Source organism: Chrysochloris asiatica, unplaced genomic scaffold, assembly GCF_000296735.1.
Source record: "Chrysochloris asiatica unplaced genomic scaffold, ChrAsi1.0 scaffold00333, whole genome shotgun sequence".
Lineage (NCBI taxonomy): Eukaryota > Metazoa > Chordata > Mammalia > Afrosoricida > Chrysochloridae > Chrysochloris > Chrysochloris asiatica.
In genome coordinates, this window is record NW_006408851.1 from 1,350,867 (window position 1) to 1,366,182 (window position 15,316).

At 49.8% G+C, this 15,316-nt stretch overlaps 2 protein-coding genes across 2 annotated transcripts; one reads left to right on the forward strand and one right to left on the reverse strand.

Annotated features, from left to right (window-relative positions):
- Window positions 1-4,153: 4,153 nt before the first annotated feature.
- On the forward strand, window positions 4,154-9,245 carry POU5F1 (POU class 5 homeobox 1). The gene is made up of 5 exons (XM_006875615.1): window positions 4,154-4,561; window positions 7,792-7,912; window positions 8,169-8,299; window positions 8,630-8,791; window positions 8,979-9,245. The coding sequence occupies exons 1-5, from the start codon at window positions 4,154-4,156 to the stop codon at window positions 9,243-9,245; spliced, it is 1,089 nt and encodes a 362-aa protein (XP_006875677.1).
- Window positions 9,246-11,424: 2,179 nt separating this feature from the next.
- TCF19 (transcription factor 19) lies at window positions 11,425-14,762 on the reverse strand. Its single transcript, XM_006875616.1, has 3 exons — window positions 14,525-14,762; window positions 12,371-12,935; window positions 11,425-11,659 (listed from the first exon to the last, which is right to left on the reverse strand). The coding sequence occupies exons 1-3, from the start codon at window positions 14,760-14,762 to the stop codon at window positions 11,425-11,427; spliced, it is 1,038 nt and encodes a 345-aa protein (XP_006875678.1).
- Between the last annotated feature and the right edge of the window lie 554 nt (window positions 14,763-15,316).

The following is a 15,316-nucleotide window of genomic DNA, read 5'->3' on the forward strand; positions in this document are numbered from 1 at the left end:
GCTCCTAGACTGGAGAAACAGTCGCTCCCTTCCTTGCCACAAAATGTCCACCTTTGCATTTCCAACACTCACAATCCATCCTGATAACCATTATTCACTACAGTATTGCCCGTAACCCATCTATATTTCATTTCATCAGCTCCACCTAGAGTCCAGTTCCTTTTTATAGATGAGAAAACTGAGGCACAGAAAGGGGAGGTGCTATTATTTGAGGAAGTCAAAGCCAGAACCGAGAATCCTGGCCTACCATCTCTCAATTTATTCCTGACCAATTCTCCCAGCTTCACCACCCTCACCCCCTAACCTTTCCATCTCCGTGCAGGCTGACTTCTGAGTTTAAAGTAAAAGTGTCTGGTCAGAAAAAGAAGGTCTTGGGATATAGGTGTGGTGAAGGTCAGAGGGTGTGGTGGATATAGGTGTGGTGAAGGTCAGAGAAAAGGGGCTTCAGTCCCTACAAGCAGTGGGATATGTGTAAGTTGAGGTGGTGTTGTCTGCTGTTGAGTCAGTTCTGACTCTTAGCAACTCTGTATAGGGTTTCCAAGGAGGGGCTGGGTTTGAACCAGCAACCTTGCAGTTGGCAGTTCTGTGTTTATCTTACAGCATGTTGTTGTTGTTAAGTGCCGTCAAGTCAGTTCCAACCCATAGCGAACCTGAACAGGGTTTCCAAGGCTGTAAATCTTTACGGGAGCAGAAAGCCTCCTCTTTCTCCTGCGGAGCAGCTGGTAGTTTCGAACTGCTGACCTTGCAGTTCACAGCCTGATTCGTAACCACTATGCTACCAGAGCTCCGTATCTTACAGCATAGAGGAAAGTAATTTCTCAAGGTGGACAATACCTAAAGCCTTCGCTGCTCAGACCTTTCCTTGCCTTTTTTTTCTGCTTCAGATTGAGAGAACCCAGGAGCCAAAATGAATGTTTTCCTACTACAGCAAGTCTCCATTGGTCCCCATCTGAGCCCATCCAACTGGTTTGCCTAGCCTGGTGGCAATGCCCGACCTGAAGGCCTAATTACACCTGGGGGAGAGGCAGACCTCATCTCTCTTCCTGGGCTCCCCCAGCAGTGTTCTGCAACCAGATACTTGTAGTCATCTGTGCAGGGCCTTGGAATTGTTGTAATAAAGATGGATATAGAGAGTTTGCAAGCCTTATTCAAAGTTGGCTTCTGAATTTGATGTTTCTCAGTGATCCACTGGAACCCAGTAGAGTCAAGGAGCAAGGCTGATGACTCAAACTTACTTCCAGTCTCTTTCAGACCCAACAGAGATCAACAGCACTGGGTGGGCCAAACTCTGGGGAAGCTTGTCTTGGCAGAAGTGAAGCCACCTACGTTTCAGGCCTAAGAGGCTGGAGGAATCTGTCTCTGTCACTGGTTGGTCTGGGAGTTCTCCAAGAGTGGCTGAGGAGTAGATCTCCAGAAACACTGAACTGACCTGTAAGGTTCTAGGTTAGACTCTAGTCAAAACTGAACTGACCTTTAAGGTTCTAGGTTAGATGACTCCAGTCAGCACAAGGCCTCACCTGGCTCAGATGTCCAAGCCACCAGCAGCCAGGAGCCCAGGGACTCACCTCTCTTATGGCTTCTCCTCCAGAATGGGCTTCTTGCCCAAACCCTCTGTATACTACAAATTGTGATCTCAAAAATCAGATGGTAATGTTGAATGAGGAAGCTGAGTCTCTGAGAAGACAGGGCAGCAGGGGTGAAGGGTTTCTGGACCAGGTTAAGATTTCAGTCAAGCCAAGTGCTGAGCCGGGGCCTCCCTCCCCCCCTCTGGAGGCTGTCTTCTCCGCAGACAGCAGATAGATGCATGACAAAGGTGCAGCGAAGGCTCTGTTCTGTGGAGTGGGGAACTGGCGGGGAGGACCCCTCCTGTTCCAAAGCTGTCTCTCCACCCCCACCAGGCCCCTTAATCTATCTGCCTTTGGGGCAGTGAGTGACATCAGAAGGGAATTCTGCTCCAACCCTACACCTATGAGAGGTATACACAGATAGGCACGTGAATGGGGCAGTTTGATTCAGGTTCAGAGGACACAAACAAGTTCAAAGGATGCCCTGATACCACTCATGTGAAGACAGCCGATCCCCTGGCCACAGTTGAAAGGGACATCCAGTTTCTCAGAAAGCAGACACTGAACCATTGATCCCAGTAAACAACCCCAGACAGGGTGAGCCTGGAGTGTGGATGAAGAGATGCTGGGTTGAGTCTTTCACCTTCCAGCTGTCGGGGAGCTGGGGTTCAGAATCTTCCCAGAGCCCCTAATTCACCCTAGGGTCTCTGCTCAGGGCAGGTTTTAGGAGCAGACAGACAAACATCATCCAGTGCAGACAGGCCCAGGGAGGGCTATTCTCTTGCAAACAGCATCAAACACTAAGTAGCCCAGCAGTTTGAGGTCTTGGAATACCAGGCCACGTCTCCCCACAAAAAAACAGATCCTGAGGGGGAGTTTAGGGTGGTCTTCCTGCACCGTCACCCCAAATTGTTACCTATCTCTTCAGCACCTTTCGGCTAGCCCCCCAAACAAAGCACATCCTGTGGCCTGAGAGTGGGGGAGGAGTGGCTGGTGAGGTGAGGCCTGAGTCCTCCAGAGGAAGGGGGAGCGAGATACTTGGGTCCTAGCAGGAGACTCTTGGAGACAGTCTGAGGAAGCGCCGTCTTTGAGGGGGACTGAAGAGGGGGGTAGCTGAAGTTCCTTTTAGCTGCTCTGAGGGGGATTCTGTGTGAGGGGGTTGGGGCTGGAGGGCTGGGGTGGTGGTGGTGGCAGGAAGCTGTCCCCAGGGGAGCCATCCAGGCCCATTCAAGGGCTGAGCACTTGTTTAGGGTTAAAACTGCCCCCTCTGGGGACTGGGATTGTCCAGCCTAGGCCATTGTCCTGCCCCCTTCCCCCGTCCCTCCCAGGCTGCTTTGAACCTGAAGTCAGAGATTTTCTTCTTCCCCCTCCTACCTTGACTTTCCCCACCCTAGCTCCTACGGCTGGAGGCCTGGCCTAGGGAGGTGGGGGAGGGAGAGCTGTGTTAGATCCTCCCTCAGGTCCCAGAAGAGGGGAGGCGAGGACCCTGATGGGTGGGGTAGGGGCCTAGGGGGGCACCGTGGGGGGCTCATGAGAGAGCTCTGATCCCTCTGTCAGCTTTGTCCTGAGAAGGGGAAGTGGGGTCCACTCCAGAGTCTATTAGGTGAGGAGACTCTGGGGCCAGAAGACTAGGAGTAGGTGAGGGATGAAGTGGAGCCCTTGGGGAAGGATCAGAGGTCTGTCCCTGTTAATGGGGTTGGAATTTAGCAGGCTGGGCAGATGGGTGTCAGGGATTTGAAGTTTGGGTAACTGCACCTGGCCAGTAAGCTAAATGACTGGGCTTCTGGTTAGGGGCAGCTGTTAATGATTGGAGAAATACTCCCAGCAGTACTTGGTCCTGTTGGGTAGCTAACCTCAAGGTCAGTAGTTTGTATCTATCAGCCGCTTCTCTGAAGAAAGAGGAAGCTTTCTACACCCACAAAGACCTTACAGCCTCAGAAACCCTATACAGGGTTATGAATCGGGACTGATTCAACTGTACACAATCACCACCACCACCACCATCATAGTTCCATTAATGTTTGAGTAGCTGCAAGAGTGACTGGGTCCCAGTGAAGAGACTAGCACTGGGGTTCATGAAGACAGTGGAGCGAATGTCAGAAAGATGCCCGGCCTGAGGTGTGCAAGACTGGGTAGCCTGTTGGGAGTCAGAAATGAATGTCCACATTGGGTCCTACATTAAGGACCCTAGAAATTGGAGGAGAACTCAGTGGAATCGCCCCAGCTCTCATCCACAAATACTGCCACTAGTCGGCAAGCATCCTGGTGTGATCCTGTAGGGTAAGCACTGGACCATAAAGTCAGTTTGAACTGCAAGGTCAGTGGTTCAAACTCACCAGCCACTCCTTGGAAACCCTATAAGGGTTGCTAAGAGTCGGAACTGACTCGATGGTGCTTAGAGCAACAACCAATCGGCAAACTTCCTCGCCTCAGTTTCTCCCACCCCTGCCACTCTCCCCCACCCATCCAGGGGGCGGGGCCAGAGGTCAAGGCTGGTGGGTGGGTTTGGGGAGGGAGAGAGGTGTTGAACAGTTCCTCGGAGAGTTCTCCTTTTACCAGGCCCCCGGCTTGGGGTGCCTTCCTTCCCCATGGCGGGACACCTGGCTGCCGACTTTGCCTTCTCGCCCCCACCAGGTGGTGGAGGTGAAGGGCCTGGAGGGTCGGGGCCAGAGCCAGGCTGGACTGACCCTCGGACCTGGCTGAGTTTCCAAGGCACTCCCGGTGGGCCAGGAATTGGGCCAGGGGTCGGACCGGGTGGTGAGATGTGGGGCATTCCCCCGTGCCCCTCGCAGTACGAGTTCTGTGGAGGCATGTCGTACTGTGGACCTCAGGTTGGTGTGGGACTGCTGCCCCAAGGCGGCCCAGAGACCCCTCAACCTGAGGGTGAGGCGGGGGCTGGGATTGAGAGCAGCTCTGAGGGGACCTCCCCGCCCCGCGCTGCCCCACCTGGTGCCGTGAAGCTAAACACGGAGAAGATGGAGGAGAACCATGAGGAGGTGAGTGGTCTGCAAAGGGGAGAGGTAGCTGGGGCTGGTAGAGTAGCAACGGAAGTGGGAGCTGTCTTCTGGAGATGTGTAGAATGGAGCCTCAGAGGGCAACAGGCAAGAGCTGACCACACCAGGCAGAGAGGAAAGTGTGGCTACTCTGGTCAGTGCAGGGACACAGGGTCAAGGGTGGGGACTGTCAACAGGAACTTTAAGGCCTGGGGTGGCCCTGGGAGGTCAGAAGTGAGTAGAGAGTAGGCCTAGCTCCAGAGTGGACCCTTGTCAGAACACTCATTGCTAGCCTTGGACCAAGGTTGGGGGTGTTTGAGTGTTTTCTCCACCCTTGTTTCTAATGGAAAATTGATCTTATCAAACTCAGATCTGTACCTTTAGGATTAAATGTAGCCCGAGGGTAAAAAAAAACAAAGTTCTTATCCCAGATAATTGTTCCTGAAGTTCTAGGGTGTGACTAGTTTCAGATAGAGGCTCTCTTTGGCTTCTGTCTACTGCATAGCCGAGTTTACCGGCTGTTGTGTAAGGGCTGTTGAGTCAGTTTCAACTCATAGTGACCCTGTAGAGGGTTTCCGAGGAGCGGCTGGTGAGCTTGAACTGCCGACCTTGTGGTTCAAACGACTTTGCAGTCCAGTGCATTAAACCACAGCGCCAGACTAGGACTCCGAGTTTACCAGTAACCAAGTCAAATTTAGGGTGCCTTTACTTCTGCCTGCAACGGTTAGACGCTTGGTTGCTGACTAAAGTAAAGGTCAGACCACCAGCAGCTTTGTGGGAAAAAAGACCTGGTGATCTGCTCTCCTAAAGCTTAAGTGCATAGCGACCCTGCAGAGAGTTTCAAAGAGCAACAGCTGATGGGTTTGAACCGATGACTTTGTGGTTAGCAGTCCATTGTCGATGCTACAGCGCCACACCAAGACTAGGAAAACCACCCTAATGGTGCAGTTCTACTCTGTCCTGTGGTTTCACTGAGTCAGAAAAGACAACAAACACAGCTCCTTCTGCCTCAATGGTGCCAGCAAGTCAGCATTAAGCACACCCTGGCATGCCTTCATTGTTGTTGATGTTAAGTGCCGTCAGATCAGTTCCAAGGAGCAGCTAGTGAGTTTGAACCACTGACCTTTCGGTAGTGCTTTACCCCACACAGTGCCACACCAACACTGGTAGCCCTTTGTAGACAGCTGGAAAAGGAAAACTGATTTTGATCAACCCTAATTTCATAAACTGAAGGAAAAAAAGGGGGTGAAAGATGTCATCTTTAGCTCATTTTAAAATATAGGCTTTGCTGACGGAGTGAAGACTTTACATAAAGTTCAGCCTTGATGGGGCTATTCAAGATGTGTCTTCCAGGCCTCCTGAGGGAGAGAGAGAAGTGTAAGCAATTAAAGGTCAAGTACTAAGCCTTTAGGAACCCCAAAGTAGAAGGTGTGAGAGTGGTTTCAGTCGCGGCCCAGTAGCCCCAGACTCTTTGCCGGAGGTGACTGCTGAGCCTTGAATGATAATGGCTGCCAACTGTGGGCCACTTCCTAAGTGCCTGGCTGTGTGCCCAGTTTTTACATCATTAGCTCGTCGTCGTCATTGTTGTTGTTGTTGTTGTTAAGTGCTGTTGAGTCCATCACAAAATCTCCTAGGGAGACATTATTCGCTTATTTCACGGGTCTTAGCTGGTAAGCAGTGAAGCAAGGACTTACAACTGGGGTTTACTTTATGCTACAACCCCAAAATAGGATTTGCAAAAGTTGAGAAGGTGAGAGAGAGGGCCTTCCTTGTAGGATTGACTCCCTGGTTGAGAAGGTGTTAGAAATGGAAATTGGCCTTTTAGAATTGTATAAGACTGTTATTGATGATAACCCTTGAAACACTTAAGTCTCCAGGGCTACACTGAGGCTTGGTTTTTCTTTTCTCATTAGTGATTCCTGTCCAATTTCCTTGCTCCTTACAGCTCATTCCTCCAACTTCTACTCTTTCTATGGCTTCCTTCCTCTCATCCACACTCAAGTCTTTAAATGCCATTTATAGATAGATGGTATGGCATTTTTAATCTCCTTCTCCAGACCAATGGCACCATGAACTGCTCTGCCCCATCTACAGTTGTCAAGGCCCAAACCAGTCAATCCTCGATTTCAGGGATGGATCGATTACCCAATAAGCAAAGGTATGCACTGGTTTAATTATGCTTGCTGCTAATCTGTAGAGTTGTGCACTGCAGTAAGGATGCTTAATTAAACCCATGCATACCTCGCTTACTGCTTAATCTGCCCCTGCACATCCTTGGAAACAACACTGTTTGTAGTTCCAAAATGTGAGGTGGTTTCAAAAAGTTTGTGGAAAATGGAATGAAAAGATCATAGGCTTGCTTTTGCCACGAACTTAAAAGAGGGGAGGGGATCTGGGTAGACTATATATAATTGGGGTAGACTGCAAAGTTGGCGGTTCAAACCCACCAGCTGCTTCTTGGAAAATCTATACAGAGTTGCTGACTCAGAACGAATTTGAAGGCAATTAACAACCATAATTAGGCAGAGTCCTGGTGTGGCACTGTCAGGATAAGCATTAGACTGCAAACCATAAGGTCAGTGGTTTAGACTCACCAGCCGCTCCTTGGGAACCCCATACAGGGTCGCTATGAGTTGGAACCAGCTCAATAGCACTTCACAACAACAATGATTGGGCAGAGTTGATGGTGGCTGGAATTAAGTGAGAGAAGTGATTGACTCAGGAAAAATGGAAAGATGTTGGGGTTTTTTTGGCCGTGTATTTGTGTATATATGTGCCTGTGTCAGTTTATGGGGCTCCCCGTCCCTCAAAGCAAGCTGGGGAGAGTATACTGGATCTTCATTTCAGAGACATGGTGTTCTTTATTTCTCTACTTTCTAAACTTCCTCTAACGGGGGCAGTGCTACAAAGGAATCTCCTTGTAACCTGCCAGGTGTTGTCTGTGAGGGCAGGGCCTATCTTGTCTTTCCATCTTGCTTGGCTGCTTGTTTCTCCCGCATGTGCACCTTTCTGGAGGAAAGGAGAGGGGTTGGAGGAAAGGAGAGGGGTTCGTTATGCATGAACCCTTGAAGAGAGTGCATGACATTAGTAGAAGGTGGTGTTAGGAGTGCAGTCTGGGAGACAGATCACTTCCACACACCATTTCTCAAGGCTATAGAAACAATATGGAGAAGGAATATGGGGAGTTAGGTTTGTTTTTATGAGTTCTTTACTTTTTTATTTCTTTACCACAGTCCGAGGACATCAAAACAAGACAGAAAGACCTCGAACAATTTGCCAAGCTGTTAAAACAAAAGAGGATCACCCTGGGGTATACCCAGGCCGATGTGGGGCTCACCCTGGGGGTTCTCTTTGGTGAGTTCTCTCAGCATGTGTGTAACACACAGGGGCCTCACACACACACACACACACACACACACCCAGGAAGGAGCATACTTTTCCCCAAGAACAGAAGGTGGGGAGATATTTGTGCTTAGAGAGGTGGGATCCTACTGTGGGGTATCTTCTTATGAGCAGCTAAGAGTTATGGTCTGTTTTGGGGTCCTCATGACTCTGGATCCTTACTGCCTGATCGTGCCTAACTCTGTACCTTTAAACCAACCTCTCCCAGGGAAGGTATTCAGCCAGACAACAATCTGCAGATTTGAGGCTCTTCAGCTCAGCTTCAAAAATATGTGTAAGCTGAGGCCCCTGTTACAGAAGTGGGTGGAGGAGGCGGACAACAACGAAAACCTCCAGGAGGTAAGGGCAGGAGCAGGGAGGCACAAGGGACCTGTCCTCTCGGTCCCATTTGCTTTTTGTTTCCATGCCTTTGCTTGCAGCTCTTCCCTGATCAGGGCAGCAGTTCTCAGTGGAATGGGGTGTCATTCATCAGTTCTGGGAGGTCTGCAGGCATGGTCTAAACCCCCACCCTGCTAGATCCTTCTTTGTCTTGCTTCCTGACTGGTGGCACATCCAGTCTGTACTCTCTTAGCTGCTGGCTCTTTGGTGCTGTTGCTCAGTTGGTTCAAGGCCTGTCTTCCCTTCTCCATTGCCTCCCCCTCACCTCTCCTCTTCTCTCCATCTGCTCAGATATGCAAAACGGAGACCCTCCTGCAGCAGGCACGAAAGAGAAAGCGGACAAGCATTGAGAATCGAGTGAGAGGCAGTCTGGAAAACCTGTTTCTGCAGTGCCCCAAACCTTCACTGCAGCAGATCAGCCACATTGCCCAGCAGCTTGGACTTGAGAAGGATGTGAGTGTCCCACCTGGGCCAGTCCATCGCCTACTTCTCCCCACTTAGCCCCTCTTGCCCTAGTCCTTGGCTCCTGCCCTCCAACCACCCTCTTGTCTCTTCTGGCTATTATGATCAAGCAAAGCCAGCCTTTACCTTCTGGAGTTAATGATCTAATTAATGGCACTCTGCTTTGTCTGACCCCCAGGTGGTCCGAGTGTGGTTCTGTAACCGGCGTCAGAAAGGCAAACGATCCAGCGGTGACTACGCCCACCGAGAGGATTTTGAGGCTGCTGGGTCTCCTTTCCCAGGGGCACAAATGTCGTTTCCTCTGGCACCAGGGCCCCATTTTGGTACCCCAGGTTATGGAGGTCCTCACTTTACTACTCTGTACTCCTCAGTCCCTTTCTCTGAGGGGGAATCCTTCCCCTCTGTCCAGGTGCCCTCTCTGGGATCTCCCATGCATTCAAACTGAGGTACCTGTCCTTCCCAGGAACGGGTGGCAGAGGAAAGGGGAGAGGCTGGGGAGACAGGACCCTGGGCTTTGTACCAGAGCTTTTGGGGTTGTTCTTCCTCTACGAAAGGAAGTAAGGAATTGGGAACAAAGGGTGGGGGCAGGAGATTTGGGGGGTAGCTGGTTGGAGGGAAGGTGAAATTCATTGATGCTCTTCATTTTAATCCCCACATCATCATTTTGTTCTTAAATAAAGAAACCTGGGAGACAGTAGATACCACTACATCTGTCTTGGATTTATTCTACTTTTGATTATTGAAGAGAATGAACATGGGGATGTGGTTCTGTGCCACCAGTTCTGACTCATAGCAACCCTCTACAGGGTTTCCAAGGAGCGGCTGGTGGGTTTGAACTGCTAACCTCACAGTTAGCAGTCCGGTGCTATGCAAGTGCCCTGGAAGCCAAGGTGCCATTCAAATTGGTCAAGGTCACAGGGAGAGTTGAGATTAGAACCCAAGTTTATTGGTGGTGGGCCCTCTAGACATAAGCAAATTCTTGGAAGCTTACATACACCATGAGTTACTGGGGGAGAATTTGAATTGAACGGATTGGTCACCATGTGTCCTCAGTTGCCTGCTAAGAACTGGTTTTATTTGTATTCTAGAAGTTCTCTGTGACTTTATACTAAGAAACCAAGTGGTCCTTTTTGCTGTCACCCTAATCAGAAATTCTCCCTTGTGCTTTCTTGATTCCAGAGTTCATTTGGTTTCCACTTATGGTATTAGTGACTTGTCCTATTAGGTGCTCTTACCCTAGAACTGTTTCCTCAGTGAAAATCTTAGGTTCCACTGGTGATTCCGATCCATCTTAATAGCATGATGGAAGGTCTGGTGATGTGCTTCCACAGATTCTAGACCAAACCAAGCATTGCCATTGAATCATTTCCAATTCAGTGACCTTATGAAGAAATTCTATTTAGTCCTTCATGATAAAAAGGGTTTTTTTTGTTTTTGTAAAAGAAACTAAAAACAGTGCTCTGACAAATTCTTGGCTTGGTGTTGTTGTTGTTAAGTGCCATCGAGTCGGTTCCGACCCATAGCGACCCTGTACAGGGTTTCCAAGGGTGTAAATCTTTACGGGAGTAGAAAGCCTCATCTTTCTCCCGCGGAGCGGCTGGTAGTTTCGAACCGCTGACCTTAAGGTTCGCAGCCCGATTCGTAACCAGAGAAAAATCACAGACTACATGGTGATCCACCACAGTAAGCCAGTCAGCATTCACTTTAGCTGGTACACCACGCTATCACTTGTCTCTGTTAAGGGGCCAAGTTGAAGCTAATTCATTTACTTTATATATAGGGTTTCTGAGGGACAGCTGGTGGGTTTGAAATGCCAACCTAGTGGTTAGCAATCCAATGCTTATACTATAGCACCACACCAGGACTCTTCCCTTGGTAGTACTAGTGAAATCTGTAAAAGTTCTGCCATCCTCACTACCTTACTCTAATGACAAGATGTCATATTACATGTGTGGTGCTGTACGATAAAAGCACTAGACTACAATGTCAGCAGTTCAAACGCACCAGCCTCCTGGAAGCGATGTACATACACACAGGGTTGTTAAGAGTTAGAATCAACTCAAAGACTTATCTAGTTTAGTCCCTAGGTCCCCAAGAAGGGTAAAGAGCCAGGTGTGAATCAAGTTGCTTTATTTGGGAAAAGAAACAGTCAATTCAAGGAATCTCAAAAGCAAGGTCATGATGACCAGGACAAGACTGATAACAAGGAATTTTTGGCCCATGTCCTACCTACGGTTTCCCCAGAATTCCTTAGACACAAGCACCCACATGTCCAAATCTGGTGATGTGACACATCTTGTCAGGATGCTTTGGTCTCAGGCCTGGTGTCCGGAGGCAACAAGATTTGTAGCATGTATCAACAGGAAATTTCCAATTCATTGGCTATAACTTCTTGAAGGCAGTTATCTTTGGCAGGGAACATCTCTTCAAGTCACCTTTGGCCATGAGCTCCTGCTCCAGTCCCTGAATCAGTATCCATGGCAATGGGCCCTTGAGTCATTCCCTCCTGAGGAGGGAAGGGAAGAAGGGAGCATTTCTTAAGATCCATTAGCACTCCATTGTTAAGGCCCCTGGCCTGGAGGTCCCAGCTCAGTCCTTTAGTGCCAAGATGTTGAGCCTTAGGCCTAGATGCCAATTCTGCACCCTGGACATCGGAAATCTGCCTCCCTGGCAGCCTGGATGCTGCAACCAACACAGGCCACATGGAACCAGGTGTCACAACCATCACACTGAACCCAGGCCACTGTCTCTTCTTGGGGCAGGCAACAGTGGGGAGCTGCACAGGGCTCCCTGACCCCAACTGCAGGGGGCGCCAAATGGGCACTCACTGGGTGCTTCCGAGGACGCCCACGACGGTTTCTAGGAAGTTGAGGGGAAGACACAAGGGACCAGGGTCACTGGAAACCTGTGTGAGGAGCCTTGAAATTATCCCTGGATAAGCACAGGGTAAACCTGGGAACTCCTTGAAATGTAGGCTGAGCCTAGAAAAAAGTTGCTGAAAATCTGTAGGCTGAGCCCGGCAAGTCCTCAGCCTTTGTTATTGCTAGGTGCACTCCAGTATCAGGTTTCCAAGGAACCCTGGTGGTGCAGTTAAGAATTACACGGCTTACAGGTCCGTCAGCCATCAGCCAGCTACTAAATCCCACCAGATAGATAGATGCTCCCCAGGAGGAAGATAAGGCTGGCCCAGTGATTTATAGTCTCAAAAACTCTAGGGAGCAGTTCTACTCTTTCCTATAGGGTGGCTATGAGTCAGAACCAATTGGATGACAGCAGGTTTGGTTTGGTTTTTAGGCACTAGAAGAGTGGGTTTGAAGATGCCTGAATAGGAACGTCTGTGTTTATCTGCCCACTTCCATTTTATAACCACTGCCCCCAGTCCACCTAACTCCTGCTTTATCCTATATATTTTCCTGACAGTCAGTCTCCCCATTCTAACATTGATTCCATCTCAGCCCACCTCCCATCCCCACCCCACTGCTGAAGGCGCCTGTGCCTCCTCAGGGCCTGGGTTTCTGAAAGGAGAAGGCAGTGAAATATTGCTAGAGGCAGAAATTTCCCTCCACTTACCCACTGGGTGTCAGTGAGGCTTTCTCTCCACGGAGTTTCTTCCTGGGCTCCATGAGGACTGATGGGGGGCTCTCAGGTGGCCCTCTCTCATCATCCAGTTCTGCCAACACTCGGTGAGCTGATTTCCTCCGGTTTCTGGGGGCTGGGGCTGGGGCAGAAGAGGTGGTCCCCGCTTCCCCAGGGGGAGTGGAAAGGGGTAGGCTCTGGGGCCCACCCCCACCCCGGGAGAAGGTAAGGGGCTGGGGGCGGAGCTTGCTGAGGCTGCCAATGGAATTGAGGATTAGTGTTGCCTTTGGGGCAAGGGAGAAGGTGCTGAGGGGTCGCTGTGGAGCCCCCTGAGAAGGCAACATAGGCTGGAAACGACCCCTGGCTCCAGTTTCTTCTCGAGATAGTGGTATGGTAATGGCCGCAAAGTCCTGAGGTTTGACTCGAACTTGCTGGAACATGAAGTGGAACTCGGAGGGGCTGGTTCCTGGGGGCCCCTCAGGGCCAAAGGTTAGGAGGTCGCCATCACTCAACTCCAGCCTGTGACCCCTTGGGAGTCGGACATTATTGACTAAGGTCCCTGTTGTTGGCAGGGCACCAGATAGATACAAAGAATGACAAAACAAAAAGAAAGGAAGAGTCAGGAGTGGAGAAATCTAGATCTGTTTGCTTTTCTGGGGCCCATCAAGAGGAGCATGGAACACAGTCATCAAATTCTTCCCTCCCTCACATTCTAAGCCTCTCAGTTGGTGACTCCAGATAGTAAGCACATTGTTGTTGTTAAGTGGTTCGAGTTGGTTCCAACTCAGTGACCCTATATAGGGTTTTTGAGGAGCAGCTTGGTGGGTTTGAACCACTAATCTTGCAGTTAGCAGTCCAGTCCTGCACCACACCAGGACTTCATAGAGGGAAAGAACTTCATTCTCCTGAGGTTTCCATCTCAGTAAAAGTTCACTCACCCAACTTTAACTCAAACAGCATAGTTCTGGAGCCAGACTGGGTTCAAGTCTTGGCTCCCGCACTTGCCAACTCTGTGTCCTTGGACAACTTTCTTAACCTCTTTGTGCCTTATTATCCTTTTCTATAAAATGGGGTTATTAATGTCCACCTACTTTGCAGCGCTGTAGGATAAGCACTCAATCACAAGGTCTGTTTGAACCACAAGGTTAGTCGTTCGAATTTACCAGTTGCTCCTCAGAAACCCTATACGGGGTTGCTACGGGTTGGAACAGACTCGATGGCACTTAACATCAACAACATTCAATGCAGTTAAAACAGTATCTGGCTCAGAATGTTGTTAAGAGCTGTAGAGTCTGTTCCAACCCATCGCGACCCTGTATAGGGTTTCTGAGGAGCAGCTAGTGGGTTTAAACTGCTGACCTTCTGGTTCACAGTCCAGTGTTGATACTAGAACCACACCAGGAAGGACTCAGAATGGTAAGACCTAAATGAATGCTGGCTACTATAATGAGTGAATCCCCACAGCTACCAAATCAGACCTTCTAAGCCTTACTATTTACATTTCAATTGAGAGGAAACTAAAACCCAGAAAGGTGAAGTGAGGTTTCATCAGGAGCCAATGGCAGAACTGGGACATAAACATCAACCTTCTGAGGCTGAGACTTTACTGCATTAGAGTCAGAGAGAAAGGTACAAGTGCAAGTCATGAAGATATAGCATATCTTAACTATTGAAACAAATATATTATAACTACCCAAAGATGGAAAAGCTGCTTTAGCAAACCTGGAAACGGAGTCAAATCTGAGCCTGACCCCCACTGATACCTCGATGATGTAACAGGCCCTGGATACAACCCCTTTAGGAGCTGATGAAGACCACCAAGGAGGGTCAGCCCTACAGATGGTTAATGACACCAGACTTCTGGAGAAAAGATGATCTACAACAACATGTCCATCTAACCAGATGGGGAGTTTGGAGGCAGCTAGGGCCTGGTGTGGCACTGAGGGTTAATGCGCTGGACTGCAAGGTTGATTTGAACCACAAGGTTGGCAGTTCCAGCTCACCAGTTGCTCCTTCGAAACCCTATACAGGGTGGCTATGAGTCAGAACTGACTCATCGGCACTTAACAACAACAGGGCCCTCATGGAGTCCCATAATCACCCCAGACTGGTTCTGCCCCTGCCCAGGGGCAAGTCTGCCCTGCTCACCTTGGCTGCTGTGGTCCTCCAGGCTGACCCTCCAGTCATCACCCTGGAGTTCTGCGTGTAGCTCAGCATGCACCCCAGAAATGAGGCCGGGCTCTCTCTGGGGCCGCAGGGCCACATCACACAAGTCAGCCCTGCGGCCCAAGCGATAGGTGCAGCCAGTCCCGGTGGGAGGGTGGAAAGTATAGAGATCTCCGCCCCTGCCACCCCCTATGCGCAGCAGCTGGAAGCAAGGCAGCATGGGCGGTGCCTCTCAGAACCTTGTCTTCTACTTCAGGAATTCATCACTTTTCCCACTCCTGGGCCTGGTATGATTGGTCCAAGCTCTCTTCCAGTGTGATGTAAACTTGGCTTGTGCTTTGTGCAATTTCAGCTGAAGCACACTTCACTGAGTAATTTCAGGAGGCAAGCAATCTAGGAACGAAATGCAAAACTGACTGTCCAGTAGCTTTGCAACGGAAAAAATCGGGGAGGGTTCTTGGTGCGATGTCAAAACAAGAATATACTGGAGCCAGAACCTCAGGCAGCAAAATATTTGGGACGCCTCCTATCTGTGTAAAGCAATGGAACCTTAGGCAGGCAGTTTCTGGGGAAATGCAAACTGGAGGAGGGGGTTCTTGCTTCTTTGCCACAGAGCGCATCTCCTCAGCGTAATTCAGAGAAAATAATTTGCTCCTTCCTGTCAAACCTGCTTAGCCAAATGGAGTGCCCCCTTTCGCCAGCATCCCGCTTTTCTGGCCAATGAGCACCCTTTAACTATTTAGATTGGAACCCTGTGCGAAGCAAATCCACTGT

Bases quoted from the DNA above. Each gene is read 5' to 3' on its own strand.
- POU5F1 (XM_006875615.1), top strand. From the start codon at position 4,154: ATGGCGGGACACCTGGCTGCCGACTTTGCCTTCTCGCCCCCACCAGGT. The intron at 8,300-8,629 runs GTAAGGGCAGGA...CCATCTGCTCAG, and splicing joins ACAACGAAAACCTCCAGGAG to ATATGCAAAACGGAGACCCT. The intron at 8,792-8,978 runs GTGAGTGTCCCA...TCTGACCCCCAG, and splicing joins AGCTTGGACTTGAGAAGGAT to GTGGTCCGAGTGTGGTTCTG.
- TCF19 (XM_006875616.1), bottom strand. From the start codon at position 14,762: ATGCTGCCTTGCTTCCAGCTGCTGCGCATAGGGGGTGGCAGGGGCGGA. The intron at 12,936-14,524 runs GTGAGCAGGGCA...TGCCAACAACAG, and splicing joins GGAGGACCACAGCAGCCAAG to GGACCTTAGTCAATAATGTC. The intron at 11,660-12,370 runs GTAAGTGGAGGG...TCAACTTCCTAG, and splicing joins GCCTCACTGACACCCAGTGG to AAACCGTCGTGGGCGTCCTC.